The 22,167-nt window shown below is 42.6% G+C and overlaps 1 protein-coding gene across 1 annotated transcript in view; it reads left to right on the top strand.

The window, feature by feature from the left end:
* Positions 1–18,949: 18,949 nt before the first annotated feature.
* hsd17b4 (hydroxysteroid (17-beta) dehydrogenase 4) overlaps positions 18,950–22,167 on the top strand; it is a 130,153-nt gene continuing 126,935 nt past the window's right edge. The window contains exons 1-2 of the mRNA XM_084322353.1: positions 18,950–19,117; positions 20,177–20,230. Of these exons, the coding sequence (XP_084178479.1) occupies positions 19,060–19,117; positions 20,177–20,230 (112 nt within the window). The 5' untranslated portion in view covers positions 18,950–19,059. The remainder of the gene's footprint in view (positions 19,118–20,176; positions 20,231–22,167) is intronic.

Here is a 22,167-nt window from a genome sequence, read left to right as displayed (position 1 = left end):
GTAGGTGCACGCCCTTTGATGTGGCGTGCACGTACGTCTATTCTGCATCGAACATTGTACATATGTCTAAACTGAACACTGTGACCTAATTTTTTTACTTCTAATTTTACTATGTTATTTTATTTCATACTTATCTTGTCTTGCACAGTCTCTGGAGCGTAACAGTAAGAAGCATTTTGTATAAAAGTATTCTGTACTTCTGTATGACAAATATTAAAGAAACTTGAACTTGAACTTGAATCAATGTAAGTGATATAGTTGCATGCTGTGCATGCCACCATGTGCTAAGTTGGGGTGCATGGCATGTAGGCTTGTTTGAAGTGCGATGGAGTAGGGCGTCTTTTTTTTTTTACAAGGGCTTGTGTGTGTGTGTGTGTGTGTGTGGTGTGTGATATGCAGGCCTCGCCATAGTTCAAAGGTGTTTGAGAGGGTTCAAGCCTTTGATGTGGTGTGTGTGTGTGTGTTGTAATCAATGCTATTTCATTTAGCATAGTCCCAATATCATTGATTACAGCACACACACACACACACACACACACCACGTCAAAGGCATGAACCATCTCAAACACCGTTGAACTATGGCGAGGCCTGCATATCACACACCACACACACACACACACAAGCCCTTGTAAAAAAAAAAAAGGCCCTACTCCATGCTTTGATGTACAATGGCTGCTGATTTATTTTGTGTTCATTACAGGATCTGACACCGAATCCGGGGCTGATACACCAACATGCTTGGGTATGTACTAACTACATTTATGTATGTAAATGTATTACTATTGTGTTTTATGAGACTTACTTACTGAATGAATTTAATCCAATTCAGATTCTGGCGCAGACCCCGCAGAGAGTGACGCAGAGACTGGCAACGACATAGGATCACATTCTACTCCTGCAGGTAATTGTACATAAAATATAACACATAATGCTATCATCAGCCAGTGTTCACTTTTTATAAGGTATTGTCTTGGTAAATTACCATAATCCTATACTGTGAATGTTACCAGCAAACTTCTAAATGCACTGAAACAATGGTTGGTTATCATCAGCCAGTGTTCACTTTTTATAAGGTATTGTCTTGGTAAATTACCATAATCCTATACTGTGAATGTTACCAGAAAACTTCTAAATGCACTGAAACAATGGTTGATTATCCTCCAGTGTTCACTTTTTATAAGGTATTGTCTTGGTAAATTACCATAATCCTATACTGTGAATGTTACCAGCAAACTTCTAAATGCACTGAAACAATGGTTGGTTATCATCAGCCAGTGTTCACTTTTTATAAGGTATTGTCTTGGTAAATTACCATAATCCTATACTGTGAATGTTACCAGCAAACTTCTAAATGCACTGAAACAATGGTTGATTATCCTCCAGTGTTCACTTTTTATAAGGTATTGTCTTGGTAAATTACCATAATCCTATACTGTGAATGTTACCAGCAAACTCCTAAATGCACTGAAACAATGGTTGGTTATCATCAGCCAGTGTTCACTTTTTATAAGGTATTGTCTTGGTAAATTACCATAATTTTATACTGTGAATGTTACCAGCATATGTGTCTAATGCACAGCAATAATGGTTGGTACTGATGACTTGTCACCCAGTTTATTGAACATATTTAGCAATAAAAATGTTCATTTCATCAAAGTTTCAAGTTTTCTGCATTGTAAAGTATTCTGTATTTTATAATAATGTTTTCTGGACCTACACCAGTAGTTATAACTTACTTGTTCATTAGCGCCAGGCATGGTGGTTGATAAGGTAGTAGTATTTCCAGGTGAAACTAATTGATATATTATCAATACAAGATATTATTACTTTATGAATGTGTTTATCATCTATGGACGAATAAATTGGAAAACAGGTAGGTACAGAGCAACACAGTGTCTACAACACAGGAGCAGATTATGCACAGTACATGAATGAGAAACAGTCGAAATGTTTTTTTTTGTTTATTGCATGCACATGATCTATAATACCTGATCGGTACAATATCTACTAACCTGATCAATACAATATATTCCCACCTGATCGATATAATAGTATTACTGCATTTCAAGTTTGTCAGTCAGTCGGACTGTCAGTCAGTCGGACTGTCAATCAATCAATCAATCAATCAAACAATCAACAAAACAATCAATCAAACAACCAATAAAACAATCAATCAATCAAACAACCAACAAAACAATCAATCAATCAAACAAAACAATCAATCAATCAAACAACCAACCAACAAAACAATAAAACAATCTATCAATCAAACCAATAAAACAATCTATCAAACAATCAATCAATCAAACAACCAATAAAACAATCAAACAAACAATCAATCAATCAAACAACCAACAAAACAATAAAACAATCTATCAATCAAACCAACAATCTATCAAACAATCTATCAATCAAACAACCAATAAAACAATCAAACAATCAAACCAATAAAACAATCTATCAAACAATCTATCAATCAAACAACCAATAAAACAATCAAACAATCAATCAATCAAACAACCAACAAAACAATCAATCAATCAAACAAAACAATCAATCAATCAAACAACCAACAAAACAATAAAACAATCTATCAATCAAACCAATAAAACAATCTATCAAACAATCTATCAATCAAACCATCCATCCATCCATCCCAGTCTAAATTGCTTTATAACACGTTCAGTACCTATTATCACCCCGCCGGCACACCTTTCATAAAAGTGCCCGTAACTCCTGTTCTAAAGAATCTACCTGTATTTTTACCCTTTGTTGACGTTTTTTTACTTGTAATTGTGAACGAACGAAGACATGCAGAAACATTTCCCCATAGTTATAATATAAAATATAGAAATAGCTCCGCTAAGATCATGAGATATGCTAAAATCGCCCAGGAATCCTGGCAATCCACAGTCATTTTCCGGATTTCTGGCCGGCACCCAAAGTGTTAACCACCTGAACCATTCCTTGGTGAATTAAATAAATAAATAGAAATAGAGAACATCCTTGGGCATGCAGAGTTGCCAACACATTTCATTGATTTTCCAGTTGATGATGATATGCAAAATGTCCCTAGGCGTTGCAAGTTTCACCACCCCAAGTTGAGTAATTTTAGACACCCACAGATGTTCATATTTCTGTCTCACAAAGCCGATGAAAGAAAATGCATTTCCGTGTTAAAATTCAAGAAATCGACAACATATTAAAATGTACAAACGGAATGCAAAGTGTTTTGTATTGTATTGTTGTATTGTATATATAGGGAGGTGTAGTGGTTACGTCATTTTCGTTTTTTCCTGGTCAACCCTCTGTTCCACTTAATGTATTTCCCCATTGACCATTTCAAAATGTTTAGATCAATAAAGCATTAACGTTGGCATGGTGTACTTTTCTGTGCGTATTTATCCACAATCTATAGCTCAACATGAAAACATTCGCAATTAATCGTAAAGGTAGTAAAATAACAACGTTTATGTTTTCGTTCCCTGGGAAACTACACTGCTATTTGGCGCTGCTGACTGACGTCAACACAGCGTAGCCTCCTGCCTGTAGTCACAGACCTAGGATCAGATTTCCCTTACATTCCATAAGCTTAACAATTTGTACAATGGGAAAAGAACTGACCCTGAATCTGTGGGTAGTATCTGTTTCACCCAACACTAGTGCTCCGGTGATCATAGCCATTTATCTCTAAAGCTATAACCACTATTTGTAAAAGCCACAACCACGTTACCATATTTGTATTTATAATTTAAATCGTATAACGTTATTTCGCTGCATATTAAATCACTGTAAATACTAATGTAAATCATTGTTTCGTTGTACATATTGTGTATAGTTTATATCGTTATTGTTTTTTACATGACGTTAGTAGCTAGCTAGCTTGCTAGCCGGCATTCCCGAAACTCCTAACATGCCCCGATTTAAAATGGTTCTCTCCTCTTTGTATACCTTTGTCCTCAGAAACAAAGTATTCTGCCAGGGAACTTATGGACACGACAGTAGTAGTAGTTATAAGGTTTTTGAGCTTGTAACGTTGTAGCTAGCTAGCTTGCTAACCGGCATGATGCGTGTGCAGTGCTTGCCCCACAGGTCTGAGAAGAGGACCTGCACATTTTACTCGTTCCCGAAACTCCTCTATGTAGCAGGGTGGATTATCCCTGCTTCGTGGGAACGGTTGCTGGCAGTCACAAGGTAGCTGGACACAGTAGAGCTCCGTCGGACTGCACCCTCGTCTTTGGGCCTGGAGCGTCAAACCGGGACCCGGTAGTGGGAGTGAATGGGGCCCGGGATTTACCAACCTGGTTTGGTACTCTGGTCCTCCTCGCCTCTCCGGGGCGGTCAGCAGTACTCCCCAACTCGCTCTCACTTCCCTGGTTACCTCCTTGGGCCCTCCCACACCTAGTGACTGATATACCTAAATAGATTCGTCCCTCCCGCAAGCAGTACCCTCCCTTGATGACCACTAGAAACCTTACAATGAAAAGGGGAGAGTTGGGTAGGAAGGGGTCAATCATATATACGTTACCCACACCAAAAGAGTTAATACTGGGCACAGGAATGGACACGCACACACAACAATTCCCGTCTTAGTTGTTTAGTATTAATTATACTGGGCAGTGACAAGTATTATTGCAATGAGTCAAATGGCATACACTATCATTATTCCCAATGACTAATAATTAGAATAATAACATATATCGCACTTACACAATAATACCTTCGACCCCATGGAGAAACAGTTGGAACAAGACGGGAAGTTAAGATGCATGACAGTCAATCAAACCATACACTTTATCACACTCAAAAGAACTAAAAAATGTGGGCCCACTGTACCTTTACAAAAGCCCTATGCTAATGCCGGCATGTATTGTTAATGGTTCCCCTATGAACTGTAGTAGCAACGCTGACTCCGCCCGCGGGCTGCACCACACTGTGTACGGTGTAAGGCTCCGGGGCATAGACGCCCATTTATACTCATCCAAAATGGCCGCCTCGCCGCGCCACTGTTGTCCGGAAGGCAAGATGGCGTCGAGCACTCTCGGCGAGGACACTAGCAGGCGGGGCTGGAGCAGGGGCAGTGGTGGATTGAGAGCGCGTGCTGTGTGCTGGCGACCTCTGCTGGACGGGACGACTCACGTGTTGGCTGCTCCCAGCCGGTGCAGAGCTGATGCAGAACGCCGGTGAAGACAGCCGCTGACGGCCGGAGCAGACTGTTTGTAGGTCCACGCACGTATCTGGGCTCGCACTCTATACCGGCACAGTAACTACTATAACCCGACTATTAAGGACTCAGATATGTTATTAGCCGCACGCTGCTTATACCGCACACAGTAACTACTATAACCCGATAATGTTAGTACCTTGTTCTGTACCGTTTGCTCACACACTATCGCTGGTACTTCTAGGATATCACGTCAACTAGCAAGTACTTCCTATCACCCGTCACTATTCCACGGGGCCCTCCAGCTTCACTTCTTCAACGGGGCTATTCCAAAGCACACGCCCGTTGTGGCTGCGACCGTTCGCGGTCAAGTCCAAAGCCGAAGAGGCTCATCTTCCGTCTCTCACCTCCATATATCTTCTCCCATCTCTCTCCGACACTCTCTGCCTGCTACTGCCCCCTGCTGGTCCCGCCTACTAGTCACACAGGGGAAAGGATGGTAGAATAGAATCCAGTACTGACGCTTATAATCCATATTCCAGCAATAGAAGAAGGAGACGCTTGTGTCATTGTTCGTGCGAATATCAATGAAACTAATTAGAATGTCTTGGTGCAGAAAGGGGAGACAAAAAGGCAAGTCAGCAGCTCTGAATAATAAGCAATATCTTCAGGCTGCTACATTTACATGCCCCAATTTAAAATGGTTCACGACAGTAGACATTGCTAACGTTTAGTACGTTTAGTTAGGTAATCTTAACGTTAGCTACCTAGCTAGCTTGATATCAGCTTGCCGTGATGTTGTTTGGCGACAGGCTACTGAACAACAGGCTGCCTACTGGTAAATGTAGTTATTTTTTTACAACAAATTAAAAACCTTATAACTACCGTCATTTCAACCAAAAATGCTTAAACAATAATGTTAGTGGTAGAAGGGAACTCATTTTGTGCAAAAATGGAAAGCTTGCCAATGTTCATGCGGCAGAATTGTTACAATAGCCGATAATCCATTTTCCCAATGATAAATCCCTATACGGGTGGAACAACCAATGACCTCAGACTACACGCTACACCTCCCTATTGTGTTGGGGCTGGGAGGTGCTGGTGTTGGGGCTGGGAGGTGCTGGGGCCAGGAGGTGCTGGTGCTAGGGGGGCACTGGTGCTGGGAGGTGCTGGGGCCGTCTCACTGCCACAGGCTGAGAAGGCACGGCCGCAGGCAGGCAGGCATATCCCTCCACCAGACGGTGTCTCCTCTAGACAGGGGTTAGTCCTGATGAGGACTGTTGGAGTGGTGGGTCTTCTCGCTGGTCACTGTCTGGGGCTAGAGGTGCGCATGAGCCTCAGAGCTGTCCTATTCACGTGAAAGAGTGAGAAAGGGGGTGTATGGCCATGACACCTGCTTATATGCTGCAGGTAGTGGGTGGGTCCTGGTCAGTGATAGGTACATGATTATAAAGTCTTTCAGTGAGCGCGAGGATAGACCAATAGGTGAAGCAAGACGCACAGGCAGAAATATAATTCAGCTCCAACTCCATAGTGAAGTTCGCAGACGACACGGTGGTGGTGGGGCTGATCTCGGACAACGACGAGAAGGCCTACCGGGAGGAGGTTGAGGTACTGGAACGCTGGTGCCAGGACAACAGCCTGCTCCTGAACATTGGTAAAACCAAGGAGCTGATCGTGGATTATAGGAGAGGACAGCAGGAGACACACACACCACTGAGGATTAACGGGGCTACCGTGGACAGGGTGAGCAGCTTTAAGTACCTGGGGGTCCACATCTCAGAGGATCTGACATGGTCAACACACATAGACACAGTAGTAAAGAAGGCGAAACAGCGCCTCTACCACCTGAGACAGTTAAGGAAGTTCAGAGTATCGGGGAAGATACTCCAGTCCTTCTACTCAGGAGCTGTAGAGAGCATTTTTTTTTTTTCAATTATTATCTTTTATTTGCTTTTAACATTTCATTTACATACAGTTGTAAATGCAAGTTATAAATATATAAATTACATTTCCTAACTAAACAATTACTAACCCTTCCCCGACCCTTCCTAGTACAAAAAAAAAAAAACTATCGAATGCATGATTTACTTTAAGACCATGATTGTCTGTGCTACTACCTGAATAAAATAATAAACATGACAACAAAAAGAAAAACAGGCAGACAAATATAGAATATAAAAAGACAACTTCCACAATCTCTATGCTTCAATTGGCTCTCTCCAGTTCTATACCCATATTTGGTATGTAATCCATTGCCCGGCGTCAGGAGTCATCGTCTTTCCAATAATTTTTGAAAGTTGTTCAAATATAAATTTCCAGTAATAATTTAACTTCCGGCAATTCCAGAACGTGTGGATTAGGTCCCCTTTAGGATGTTGACATCGAAGACAATTGGGTGATGTCTCGTGGCTAAATTGATATAATCTGTGAGGTGTATAATAAATTCTGTGTAGTATATTAAATTGTGTTAACCTATGGTTGGTATTTGTTAAAGTTGTTTGGGAGTTCTGAAGCAATGACTGCCATTCTTTCATGGTATATTTGTGTTTAATATCTTTTTCCCATTTATCTTTTTGTTGTAGCATCCTATCATCTTTCTGTTCAGTGTTCATCAGTGTGTAGATTTTAGATATCAGGCCCTTTGATGTTTTTGTAGTGTTAAACAGTTTCTCTATTGGTGTTTCAGACATATGGGGATAGCTATAACTGTTATTTTTTACCCAGTTCCGTATCTGTAGGTATTTAAAAAAGATGGATGAAGGTAAATTATATTTCGCTCTCAGGGAATTAAAATCAGAAAAGATGCTTTGGTTATACAAGTCTCTTATTTCGCTGATTCCCTTGGTTCTCCAATTTTCAGATATTCCATCACTAATAATTTTGGGGACACAAGGGTTGTTCCACAGGGGCATGCTCATTAACAAGGTATTTTGATTTCCCATTAGTTTAATAGTTTCTTTCCAACATGCAAAGGTATGATGTATAATCTGGTTTTTAGTGATAGAGTTAAGGGTTTTTTGCGTGTCTATATAGGGGATTACCTGTAGTGGAGTAGGATGGATTATGTTCTCTTCCAGTTTAACCCATGCTGGTGTGGGCAGCCTCTCACTGTTGAGCCAACACCAAATAACACGTGATTGACAGGCTAGGTAGTACAGTCTGAAGTTGGGGAGGTTTAAGCCCCCTTTATTCAGGGGAGCCTGTAGTGCTTTTAATCTGATCCTAGCCCGTTTCTGGGACCACAAAAACATTGAAATGATTTTATTCAGTGATGTAAACAAGCTGGTGGACAGCTGAGTGGAATTGACTGGAACAAATTAATTAATTTAGGCAGAACATTCATCTTGACCACATTAACACGTCCAATTAAAGAAATTGGTAGATCTTTCCATTTGTATAGGTCTGTTTTGATTTTTTCCATAATAGGTAGATAGTTATTTTGGTATGTTTGGTTCAGGTCGTTAGATATTTGGATTCCCAGGTATTTGAAGCTTTTTGGTGCCCATTTAAAATGGGAAATCATTGGGTGGGTATTGTGGGTGGTAACACTATTTAGTGGCATTATTTCACTCTTGTCATAATTTATCGTGTAACCAGATATGGCACTGTATGGCTCTACTGTAGTATGCTGAGTAATTGCGGCAAGGATTTATCTGGTTGGGTAATATAAATTAGTAAATCATCACAATATAGTGAGAGTTTGGATTCGTTTGCTCCAGTCTTTATGCCACATATATTGTTGTTGTTCCGTATTGCCACCGCCAACGGTTCAATGGCTGCGGCGAACAGATATACGGAGAGTGGGCAGCCCTGTCGTACTCCACGTCCCAATTGGAAGGGTTTGGAAAGTATACCATTTGTCAACACTTGTGCCTTCGGAGAGCAATAAAGCATCTTAATATAATTAATGAAAACATCACCAAAATTCATCTGTTTCAGAGTATAAAAAAGATATTCAAATTCTATTGTATCAAAAGCTTTTCGAGCATCCATCGAGATTACAAGTCTTGAGTCATTTGTTTGTTTAGAGAGCTCAATGATATGAAAAAGTTTTCTGATATTGTCAGATCCCTGTCGCTGCTGAATAAAACCCGTCTGATCCTCGTGGATTAAGAGAGACATCACAGGGTCCATTCTTAGTGCGAGTGCTTTAGAAAATATTTTATAATCCACATTTAACATTGACAGGGGCCTATAGGAGTCACAAAGTTGTTTATCCTTAGAGGGCTTAGGAAGTACATTGATTGTTGCTAATTCTAGACTTGGTGGTAATTTACCATTATTGAAACTGTCTTTGAGCATGTCCATATAAGGGCGGATTAATTTATTTATGAACAGTTTGTAAAATTCAGCAGGTAGGCCGTCGGGACCGGGTGCTTTGCCCGTTTGCAATGAGTTAATAGCCTTGGTGATTTCTTCCTTTGATATTTCTGTTTCAAGAGTAGTTCTCACTTCTACAGGAAGCTTAGTAATCGGTAAGTTTCCCAAGAATTCCTCGCATTTTGTAGTAGTTGAGTCTTGGTTTTCAGACTTATATAGATTGTGGTAGAACATTTCAAAACGCTGGTTTATCTCTTCAGGTTTATGTAATACATCACCATCCTTAGATTTGATTGAGTCTATTGTTTTTGCCATCTCTTCTTTTCTTATTTGCCAGCTGAGTAGCTTGCCGGTTTTGTCCCCCTTTTCATAGTAGTGGTATTTAGTTCTGGCCATATCTGCTTCTACTTGGCTAGTAGTTAAATTGCTATATTCAAGCCGCTTTTTTACTAGTATGTGCAGAGTTTCTGCTCTATTGGATTCTGCGTGTTTTTTCTCTAGTTCATGAATTTCTTTGTCTAGTGTGTTTAGATACTGTCTACTTTTTCTTTGTTTAGAAGCTCCAAAAGATGTTATCTGACCTCTTAGGTAAGCTTTCAGTGTCTCCCAGATTATGCTTGGGGAGGCAGAGTTTACATTAATTATTAAAAAGTCATCGATTTGATTTTCTAGGAAGTTAACAAAATCTGGGTCGTTAAGGAGATATGGCTTGAATCTCCAACGCTTAGTTTTAGGTTTGTCCAAATATTGTTTCACCTTCAATTTCAAAGGACAGTGATCCGATATTGTAGAGGCTAGATATTTACATTCAATTACATTGTGAAGTAGTGATTTAGTTGTTAAAAACAAGTCTAATCTGGAATAAGTGTCATGTACCGCAGAATGAAATGAGTATTCCCTCTCCAGTGGGTTAAGTATTCTCCAAACATCGACCAAACCCATTTCAGACATACCATCCCTTACTACTTTGGCTGCAGCACTTAATGGCTGGGGGATGCTATTAGATCTATCTGATGTGCTCAATGTTAAATTATAGTCACCTCCAAGGATACATGTGCCATAGTTTTGTGCAGAGGATAATAGAATATTCCTAAAAAAGGGTGCATCGTCTTTGTTGGGGCCATATAGATTAATAAGTGTAAATGGTTCGTGATTTATGTCACATTTGAGGATTATCCATCTACCTGCAGTGTCTTTTTCTTGAGAACGTATTTTTAGGTTTAACTGTTTGTGACATAGTATGGCCACTCCTCTTGATCTGGAATTAAATGAGGAATAAAATACTGACCCAACCCAATCTCTTTGCAACTTCACATGCTCTGCATCAGTCAAGTGGCTTTCCTGAATAAATGCAATGCCGCATTCTTGATTCTTTAAATAGTTGAGAATCTTTTTCCTTTTAATGGGATTATTGATGCCCTTAACATTGAAGGACATAAATGTCAGAGTGCTAGTCATCTAGGATCATTTTCAATATCGACTTTAATAGGGGTTTAATTGTGGTTTTGTTATAGAGATTGCAGCATTCCATTTGAACATGAGCGCGTGTGTGTGTTTTTGCACACACACACACACACACACACACACATGTTCGCAGTGCATATGCCTACCATTAGTCACTCCAGTTATATCATACAATCTATCATGGTTCACAAGATCACATGCATTGAGTTCGTGAAGATAGTATGTATTTGTACTAGGTCCCCCCCCACCCTTTTCATCCCCCATACCCTCCCCAAACAGAAAGTAAACCATAACATAGGCTCACTAGTCCTATATTACCCTACTTGGCTCCCTGTTAACTTCCCCTTTAAATTGCCAGGTGGCACACCACTATTTGAACCAGGCTGTGAAGTGTTACTCCTTATAACAAAAAGAAAACAAAAAGAAAAAAGGAACAAAATTAAACTAAAAAAACAAACAATACAGGTGTAGTATATTCCTATATGAATATCTATTAATTACAGCACAGTGAGGTTGTTAACTAGAGGAAGGAAAAGATCACAGTGTGATAGAAACAATGGTCCTCATCTGGGCTCCCAAATTTAGCCAGTAGAGAATAAGTTGTATACAGCCAGACAACCGGTAGCTATGGTCCAATATTCATTTAATTGCAGCGTGGGCCGAGATGGAATAATGCATTGGTTACATACAGGACACTTCAAGCACAATACATGAGTTGTACAAAAGGATTTGATGAGGTTAAATCACAATAGCCCTCGTTGGCTTTTTACATCAAAGACAATAATGTACATTTAGTCATGTTATGTTAATGAAATAAGAATGTACTAAGCCATACATATGGGCACAACCCGGTCTTAAGGTAGGAATCTGTACATGTTACTCTAACCAACAATAATGAGTAACTTTCCCAACACTGGATTCTACTCACATGTATAACAGCACATTCTCTGGTGGCTCGATGGAGGCTCAGCCGGACCCCCCTGGGGACGGGTCGGTGGGCTGGCCTCCCAACTAACTGCACTGCTCCAATACTTATAGGCCCAATATGACCTTCCTATCTTTCAACTGGTTCAACCAATCACATGTATCTTCTTGTTGGGGCTGCTCTGCCCCCACATGTCCTTGTGGAGGCCGGTGTCGGTGGCCCCCTCCTTTTTGGGCCGTGGCTTCTTATTGACAGAGGCCTGTCTCCTCTGCAACCACTTCAACATTCCTCCATGCACCATTTTGACTTTCCCACACATATGGTTCATGCAATGACCTATAGATCTCTAATATCACCCCAGTACAGTCATTGCTTCTAGGCTGATATCAAACATCATAGGAGCAGCACCAACCTTTATTTACCAGACTGAATCTTTATAATATAACTGTGATTTGAAGGAAATGGCTTTATTACTTCCAGTTTTGACATTCCTAAAATGGTATTCTTCTTTGTAAGTTATTTTCTAATTTGTTACTATAATCTTGTTATTATTCCAATATTGTTTTTCATTCTAAACTAATATAATGCAATTATGTTTCCTGTGACCTCTAATCTTGGTTAGCGCAGCTGTCTTTACTGCTATACTGAGTCACCGTTTTTCTGTGGTGTGTGACTGAGTAAACAATGTCGTCATGAGGTGTCGCCTGGTGGTGTTCAACATGATGAGGTCTGATGACTTCAGCCTTAATAGTGTTTGTGTTGATATAATATTAACCCAGTATAGTCAGTGCGTCTTAGGTTAATACTATTCAATTCACAAGAGCCATCCCAAAACCCTGTCTACCAACGGACACTTTGTATTTTCTGAATCTTTTATTGTAAAGATTCAACCACATTACTCTGGTCTCACAGAGGCATTTCCGCTTTTGGTCTCTTCTTGCTGTGCTCAACTGTCACATGTCTAGGTGTTTGGTTTCCTGGGGGGGTTGGAATGGCTTTTGTACAACTGTGTAAACAACCCTATAGGCTTGGCCTGCAGGTTTTCTCCAAAATGTGCTCTGAGAGTCTATGTAATACCTAAATTACCATCCCTGCAGATATTTTCAGTTTTCAGGGTTACTCTAACATTTTTGATTATGAAATTATGAAGTCAATGTTACCACACAGGCAAGCAATTGATTCAGTAATAAGGCAGAGAAATAAATAAATTAATGAATAAGAGAAATGAATAATGAATAAGAGGGGAAAGATAATAGGCTACCAGTTTACTTGTCGGTTTTTTTTTTTTTTTTTTTTAGGTTCTTTTTTATAATTTTTATAATTTTTATTTTTTATTTATAAGCCTACATGATCTAACTATCCTTTCCCCTTGCAAAGGCTACGAAAAGAAATAAAAATGCAAAGTTCTACAACTATAGTTGCCTACCAACACCCTAAAAAGTAAAACAATCAACCCAATCTATGTCAAATGTATATGCACTCTTCTTCTGGATTTTTTTAGTATCACAAACAGTACTGCATTTGAAAATCTGGTATGTCATAAATGTATAGATGTAGCAGTACTGTCTATCTGTATGTCATGTGTGTCATATGATGAATTGAAAATGGGGGACCCTGATGGAAACAAGACGAAAGTCTTTCTCAGGTCTGCATCCTCTCAACAACTGTATGCACTGAGCTGCACTGTACTGTACCCATTCTGCAATCTGCCAATAAACTTTTCTATCAATTCAATCAATCAAACCAAAGAAAGAAAAAATATATAAATAATTGGATGTAATAAAAAATAGAGAAAATGGAAATATATATATAAACACCACAAAATAAAAAAAAAAAAAAAAAAACTAGAGATTATACACTGATAATTCAGTTTTGATACTTGTCCTTTAATTAACCACGTTCAGGGTTGTTTCTGGTTTTTCTAATAGCTCATAAGAGTCATTTGGTAGTGTGTGTGTCTTAGTTTTGGCTACTTATCTCGTCTCACGGTGTTTGTCTTGGTAGTAGGGGGATCCTCAGTTGCCCCCCCCAGTCATTTCATCCTGGCGACGGGCTTGATCTGCCCGCTTTCAGCCTCGTTCAAGTCCACGGATGAATTCTTGTGCGGCTTCTGGGGAATGAAAGTCACGGGAGGTCCCGCCGTGTTCGACTCTTAATATTGCTGGGTGTCTCATTGAGTAAGACAGGCTTTTAGATCTGAATAGACGTTTCACGTCGTCAAACAGCTTGCGTTTCTTCATCACCTCCTGGCTGAAGTGACTGTAAAAGTAGATCCTGCTTCTGGAGGTTTCCTCGGTCCCGCCGTAGTACAATTCTCCCTTCTCCCTCGCCAGGTGCATGATAGTGTCCTTTTGTTGTGCTCGCAGTAGTTTCAGTAGTATTGGTCTAGGCTTGCTGGGGTTTGGTTGTTTTAATTTCAAGCGATACGCGCTGTCGATCAGCACGGGTCCGCCGAGTTTATCTACGCCAAACAGCCATAGTAGAAAAGCGGCTAGGAAGCCGGCGAGGTCCCGTTTCTCCACTGACTCTGGAAGCCCCTCCAAACGAACGACTGCGCGCAATGAGCTGTCTTCATACTGTTGGACTTTTAGTTTTTCCAGTGGTCATCTCTTTTTCTAGTTTAGTGATTGTTTCGTGAGCCGTCTGGATGTTGTCCTCGTTGCGGCTGACTCGTTGCTGCACTTCTTCCACTTGTTCGTTAAGCGTCGCCATCGAGCCTCTGATTGTTTCCAAACTAGTTTGAATATCAGTTGTCTTTTGGAGCAGCTCAGTTCTGCTTTGCTGGATGGCATTCCACAATGTTTGTAGGGTGATTTCACCGGCCATGTTGTGCTGTAGGCTGTAGAAGACCAGTGTTTGTAGCGCCGTTTGTTACGGCGGGGTCTGCTGCTTCTCAGAAGGTTCCTTGCTTCTTGTTTGTCAGTTCCAAAGTGTACAAAGGAGTAGGGTCGTTTAGTTTAAAATGAAGTAATCATTTCGGTTGGTATATCGCTTATAATTTAGTTTTTAAGATAAAGGTGGTGAGCCCTGTGCATCTGCCTCACTCCTGCGCGGCCATCTTTTTCTCTTTGATTCAGAGAGAGCATCTTGACCGGAAACATCACTGCCTGGTATGGAAACAGCACGGCACAGGACAAGAAGGCCCTACAGAGAGTGGTGCGCTCAGCCGAGCGTACCACGGGTATTGCACTACCTCCCCTGCAGGTTCTATACAACAAGAGGTGCAACTCCAGAGCCTGCAGGATAATGAAAGACCCTCACCACCCCAATAACAGCCTGTTCCAGCTGCTGAGGTCAGGCAGACGCCTGCGAACCCCAGCTACTAGGACAGAGCGGCTTAGGCTCAGCTTCTTCCCCCAGGCCATCAGAGCCCTGAACAATGAACATTGAGTGCCACAGAACACTGAACTATCCACACACAAGCACACATGAACACACACACGACACGCACGCTGTGCACGCTCACACACTAGCAGCCACTTAACACTTTAACATGAGCGGGCACACACTCATGCCGCACACACGCACACTTATGGCCAAAAGGAAAGGCCACTTTAAATTAGAATAACAGGAACAGTGTATTGCACTACCAAAGCTACCTGTTTTTTATTGGATTCTATTATATGTTGTACCACTGTATTGCACATCGTTGCGGGCAAGACCACCCGCATTTCATTGTATACTTGTATGCCGTGACAATTAAAACTCTTGACTTGACTTGATAACTAACCTGATGCACCAGGTGGTTTCTTGTGATCTCGCAAATCCAGCGGCCTCGCAAGGTAAGGGAAAACCTCGCAAAGTAAGGGAAAACCTAGCTAGGTAAGGGTAAACCTAGCAAGATAAGGGAAAACCTAGCTAGGTAAGGGAAAACCTTTTGTTTTTTGTTTTGCATATATATATATATATATATATATATTTGTTTTGTAAGGTTTTAAATTAGTACATTCATTTGAGTAGTGGAAAAGGGGAAAACCAAGGTAATGTAGCAGCCTGAATATTCTACTAAGTATTCAGAAGTGCTAACTAACTGTTACTTTCCCTGTGTGTGTATAAAGTGTGATAAACAGTGTTCCTTTGGATAGCTCGCCCAGTCTAACGACGAGGTGAGGTGCTACTCTTCTCCGGCTTCAGTATGGATCACTAACAATAACATTGAAGCACCTTTTCTCCCTTTCTGGAGTGGTCCTAGAGTGGGATCAGTGGCGGTTGCCAGCAGGGGGCGGAATGGCAGTGGTGGCAGGTGGAGCGGAGGAGAGAGGAAAGCAACGAGGAAGAGGGAGTTACCTGGGAGCGAGAGGACCAGGAAGCTCTCTTCGGCAGTGGACTTGACCGTGAACAGTCGCAGTCACAGCGGGCGTGTGCTCAAGCGAGCCCCGTTGAAGGAGAGCTGTTGAAGAGCCCCGTCGGAACGAGCGACGGGTAATAAGAGGGGAGCCCCGTTGGAACGAGCAACGGGTGATAAGAAGTACTTGCTAGTTGACGGGTTATCCTAGAAGTACCAGCGATAGTGTGTGAGTAAGCGATACAGAACGAAGGACTAACGTCTAGAGTTAACGGGACTAACGTCTATAGTTAACGGGTTATAGTAGTACGTGTGCAGTGTATTAGCATGCTGCTAACGGCTTCGTCTGACTCCAGTAGACTACCGGGCGCGCAGCGCTGAAGACCGGTGGTATAGTCAGCCACGTTGCGTTAGTAGTACAACCGATATAGCAGGAGGGTGCATCCAGACCCGAAGTTTAGCTGTGTTTAGGGTAGCAACAGTATTAGCAGTTCGCGCGACAGCAGCAAGCAACAGCCAGCAGTGGACGTTCCCCAGACGTTACAGATGACGCCTCTTCCCACCAGCAGAGGTCGCCATCACAGCACGCTCCTCAAGCTAACCACTGCCCATGCTGTTCGCCCAGCCCGCTGGCTGTGCTCGCGGGATCGCCGACGCCATCTTGTCACCTGGACGAGAGGTGATAAGAGTGGGTCCGCCATCTTGGCTAAGTACGAACGGTACCTCGTGTATCCACATCAACGTCCAACCAGTGTCTAAGGGGTACCCCAAACTATTTAAGCCGGCTTTAGTGTAGGTTTTATTTTGGTAACGTGGGCCCACATTTACTTGGTTTTCTTTTGGTATTTTATTATTCTTGTTATTTGAATTCCCAATGTTTCTCTACTTTATGCCTGGGTCTCCCCTAGTACAAGCGGGGTGTTATTAATGTATTGAGCACGCGGTGCCTATGGTGGGAATGGTTTCCCCTACATTATCAGTGAGAGCACCCGGTGCCATGTATGAATAAATCTGAAGTATTATCTGTAACTGATAACCTGCCCAGGCTTCAATACAAAGTAGACCTTATTGGGAGCACTGTGTGTGTGTCCGTTTCTTCCATTTGCTAATCTAACCCCTGGGTAAATATTGTGACTGCATAATTATTTAACCCTTACACCCCATTCACAGAATAGCATTTGAAGGGTCTATACAGGTGGTCAAGGAAGGGTACTGCTAAGGGTAATACTATTGAACTGACAGTCACTGGGTGTGGGAGGGCTGTCGGAGGTACTGGGGGAAGTGAGAGTGTGTGGGGAGCTACTGCTGACCGCCTTGGAAGGCGAGGGAGACCAGAGTACCAGTCCCCAGGTTAGTCAATCCTGGGCCCCATCCACTCCTGCTGCAAGGCCTCCAGAACGACGTTCCGGGCCAAAGACGGGGGTACATATAGGTCCAATTCTATAGTATCTTACTACCCAATGTCTGTGTACTACTACTCCCACAAGCAGGGATAATCCACCCTTCTACAGTAAGGGAAAACATCACTATGTAAGGGAAAACCTTGCAAGGTAAGGGAAAACCTTGCTATTTAAGGGGAAACCTCGCTAGGTAAGGGAAAACATCACTATGTAAGGGAAAACCTCGCTATGTAAGGGAAAACCTCGCTATGTAAGGGGAAACCTTGCTAGGTAAGGGGAAACCTTGCTAGGTAAGGGAAAACCTCACAAGGTAGGGGAAAACCTCGCTATGTAAGGGAAAACCTCGCTAGGTAAGGGAAAACTTCGCTAGGTAAGGGAAAACCAAACTATGTAAGGGGAAACCTCGCTAGGTAAGGGAAAACATCACTATGTAAGGGAAAACCTTGCAAGGTAAGGGGAAACCTCGCAAGGTAAGGGAAAACATCACTATGTAAGGGGAAACCTTGCAAGGTAAGGGGAAACCTCGCTAGGTAAGGCAAAACCTTGCAAGGTAAGGGGAAACCTTGCAAGGTAAGGGAAAACATCACTATCTAAGGGAAAACCTCACAAGGTAAGGGAAAACCTCGCTATGTAAGGGAAAACCTCGCTAGGTAAGGGAAAACCTCACAAGGTAAGGGAAAACCTTGCTATGTAAGGGAAAACCTCGCTAGGTAAGGGAAAACCTCGCTATGTAAGGGAAAACCTCGCTATGTAAGGGGAAACCTCGCTATGTAAGAGGAAACCTCGCTATGTAAGGGGAAACCTCGCTATGTAAGGGGAAACCTCGCTATGTAAGAGGAAACCTCGCTATGTAAGGGGAAACCTCGCTAGGTAAGGGAAAACCTTGCAAGGTAAGGGGAAACCTCGCTATGTAAGAGGAAACCTCGCTATGTAAGGGGAAACCTCGCTATGTAAGGGGAAACCTCGCTATGTAAGAGGAAACCTCGCTATGTAAGGGAAAACCCTCGCTATGTAAGGGAAAACCCTCGCTATGTAACGGGAAACCTCGCTATGTAAGGGAAAACCTCGCTATGTAAGGGGAAACCTAGCGTAAGGGGAAACCTCGCTAGGTAAGGGAAAACCTCGCTAGGTAAGGGAAAAACTCACATTATCCCATTTTTTGTAGCCTATACTAACTGGGTTACTGCAGTAAAGGGTTAACCGGCTGTTGTGTGGCAGTGAAATGGTTAACCTTCTGTGTATTGTCGCAGTGAAAGGGTTAACCGTTTTGGTAGTGCGGCAGTGAAAAGGTTAAACAACCAGGGTGGATCTTTGCTTCTTGAAATCTGATTGGTTTGTCTTGAGCCCGCCCACCTCCCCATTGCGGAAGTGAGAGAGTGGTGTTGATGTGAACTTCACCTGCTCCTTGTCGCGGTGGAGTAGTGGTCCTCTTGTCTCCTACAGCTGTCCTCGGACAGTTCTGCACCTGGACACAAACAAAAGTACACACCTCGCCGTCATGTCTGTGCCTTTGTCCTTCGAGGGGAAAGTTGTGCTCGTCACAGGAGCCGGAGGAGGTAATACAACTATGAACTAACGTTACCAGTGTTGCTGTGATGTTGATATAGCAAGTCAGCTAACTATAGTTAGCCAGTAAACTGCTAACTGCATTGTGTCCTGAGACTTGTGTATTCGAATAAGTGTCACGACGTATGGTTATGAAACAAGCCAGTATAGCATTGCATATCGAGCTACTAAGTACGACAGTGTGTATTTTCATCATATTTTTTTTCATATATGTTATGATGAATTAAAAAAGGGGGACCCTGATGTAAACAAGACGAAAGTCTTTCTCTGGTCTGCATCCCCTTAACAAGTGTGTGTATTAAGCTGTACTGTATTTATTGTACCCATTCTGCAATCTGTTAATAAAGTTTTCAATCAATATTCGCCTCCAGTTGTCAAAATCCAGTTGTCTCTTATTTTTACTCGTTCACCCCATTTCATTTGCTGGATCATTAATAATGGTATTTTCAGAAGGATGGGATACCGTTCAGAGTGTCACCGTGGCGTGTGCTGTAACTAGTGCATATCTTACAGCTAGCACAAGCTGTGATGATGTCACTGTCTCGTCCATATAGGAGTAGTTCAAGTTAATTTGTTTCAAGTTTTGTTGTATTTGTCACATATAAGATGTACATTACAGTGAAATGCTTGGTTCTGTATGAGCCCCCTGATAATGTGCTTCATACAGTAAAAAGAATAAAGACCAAACACTATACAAAATATACAAGATACAAACTAAAGTACAACCTAACGTACAAAGTGAAATACAAAATGCAAACAATAAAGCAAATGCAAGCTTTTTAAAATGCAAAAATAATGAGGTGAGAGGTAGAGAGAACAAAGTTCACAGCGACAGTAAACGGGTTCCTTCGGGCAGTGTGTGAAAGGGCGTAAGCCTGTAGCAGCGCTCGTGGCCTGCTTATCTATTTGTGCAACATAGTTGTCAATTAATCCATTTGCTTTTTACACTGTGCCCTTGGATATAGATATAGACTGAAGAGAGAGAACACTGCTGCATAACGTCATTGATCTGACATGGTGCTTGCTCACTTCTCACTGTGTCTCAACAGGTCTCGGCAGAGAGTATGCGCTGGCTTTTGGTGAGAGGGGAGCCTCGGTGGTGGGTAAGTAAAGTGAAATCATAACAAATATTGGAGACCACTCTTAAAGGAACACGCCAACATTTTGGGAAATTAGCTTATCGTCTTCTCCGGAGAGAGACAAGATAGATAGATACCAGTTCCCTCTCCGTGGGTTCAGTAGAAAGCTATCTGGCTGCACGTTAGCCTAGCTTAGCACAATGAATGGAAGCGGACAGTGCCGGGGAGCCTTCGGGAGAGGTGTTAGTTGGACAATGCCTAGGCTAACCTGAGCGACTGCTCTACCCTCTGACTCAGGGTGCTTTCACACTAGGGACCCAAAAGTCATGTAGTGTGAGTGCTTTCTCACTCACTCATTCGGGTCCGTTCCGGTCCGTACCGTCCTCATTCCGGGTCGGGTGCGAACTTCCCCCCTCCCTCTCCCCCCTCTAGTTTGTGTACACACTTCAGTCTTGGTTCGCTCCGGGTTCTGTTTACGGTTTGCGTTTTGAGCGTGTACGCTTGCCGTAGGCGATGATGTCACGCTCGAAAATGTAAACAGGAAGAGTGTTAACACGGCGGCGGAGTCTAGTATAGCCACTGTAGCACTTATTTTTCAGCAAAGAACGTGCAATAAACAAAACGGATACATTCACTGTGTGTTCTGCCTCTCATTTGTTGATGAAACAAAACTAACATCAACACAATTGAACACCAAAAGCGGAGTTTAGTCTCATCGGCGCAATTTTGTTAGCTTACATGCTAACCTGAATGGAATATGCCAGTATAACAGTATAGCATTGTGGCTAGCAGCTAACGTTAGCTCACGTTAGTTAGCCAGCCAGCACCAAACTGATGATATCGGGAGCTATCAGTAGCTAGATAACATTAGAGACACCACTGGTCTATAGAAATAAATGCATTCGAACAAGAAAGTATAGTAGACAGACATAGTAATGGCAAACGCTAAGCTAACGGCTAACGCTAGCTATTGCATGTCATTGATCTACTGGTCGACCACGGCCGACTGGTTGGGCACCACTGGTCTAATAGCAATAAATGCATTCGAACAAGAAACCAATGTATAGACATAGCATGGCAAACAAAATTGCCAGGCCTAATGCGAGCCAGGGAAGTGCTGTGCGTTGTAACGTGGCTTCATGTTTTCATCCACTGAGCTGTGAGGCTCCACATGCTTGTTTTTGGTTGAGGTCTGAACTCTCAAATTGCCCATAAATATCGTTTTTGTGAGGGCGGCTACGTGGCGTAGTGGGCAAGGCGTTCGCCACGAAATCTGGAGACGCTGGGCTTGCCTGTTCGAGCCCAGCGCTCCACATTTGCTTTCAGTTTAGCTGGTCGTCCGTACTAATACACATTGGCCGTATTAGGGGGTGGGAAACTGATGGGTGGGGATCGGGCGTTGTGGACAGCGACTCCTACAGGTCGGTTGGTGCGCCTGCGCAGTAGAATCAGGAAGTGTCGGGGGCAGCGTGAGCCTCCCACGCGTTACTCCTCGCCACTGAGAGGTCGAGCTGCGCAGGTGAAAAGATGCGACTGCTGTTACCTCAGCACTATTCTATTCTATTTTTCTCCCATCCCAATTTCGTATCGTCCAATTCTACCCTCCCCTGTCTCGAACGCTGTTAGGCCATGCCTCCCACAGGCCGGCTGCAATGTGGACGAAGCCTTACATCACGTGTCCCCTCCGGTACTTGAGGAAGCAGCCGTTGCATCTTTTCACCTGCACAGCGCGATCTCTCAGCTTCGGGGGTCTGCGTGGGAGGGACACGCCGCCCCCGTCGCTTCCTGATTCTGCTGCGCAGGCGCACCAACCGACCTGTAGGAGTCGCTGTTCACAACGTCCGATCCCCACCCATCAGCTTCCCACCCCCTAATACTGCCAATTGTATTAGTATGAACGACCAGCCAAGCTGATAGCAATGCGGAGAGCTGGGCTCGAACCCAGCGTCTCCTGCATTGAT

The sequence above is a fragment of the Notolepis coatsorum genome (genome assembly GCF_963971535.1).
Source record: "Notolepis coatsorum genome assembly, chromosome: 10".
NCBI classification, from domain to species: domain Eukaryota; kingdom Metazoa; phylum Chordata; class Actinopteri; order Aulopiformes; family Paralepididae; genus Notolepis; species Notolepis coatsorum.
The sequence above is the reverse complement of the archived record's forward strand: the minus strand, read 5'-3'. Positions and strand labels throughout refer to the sequence as shown.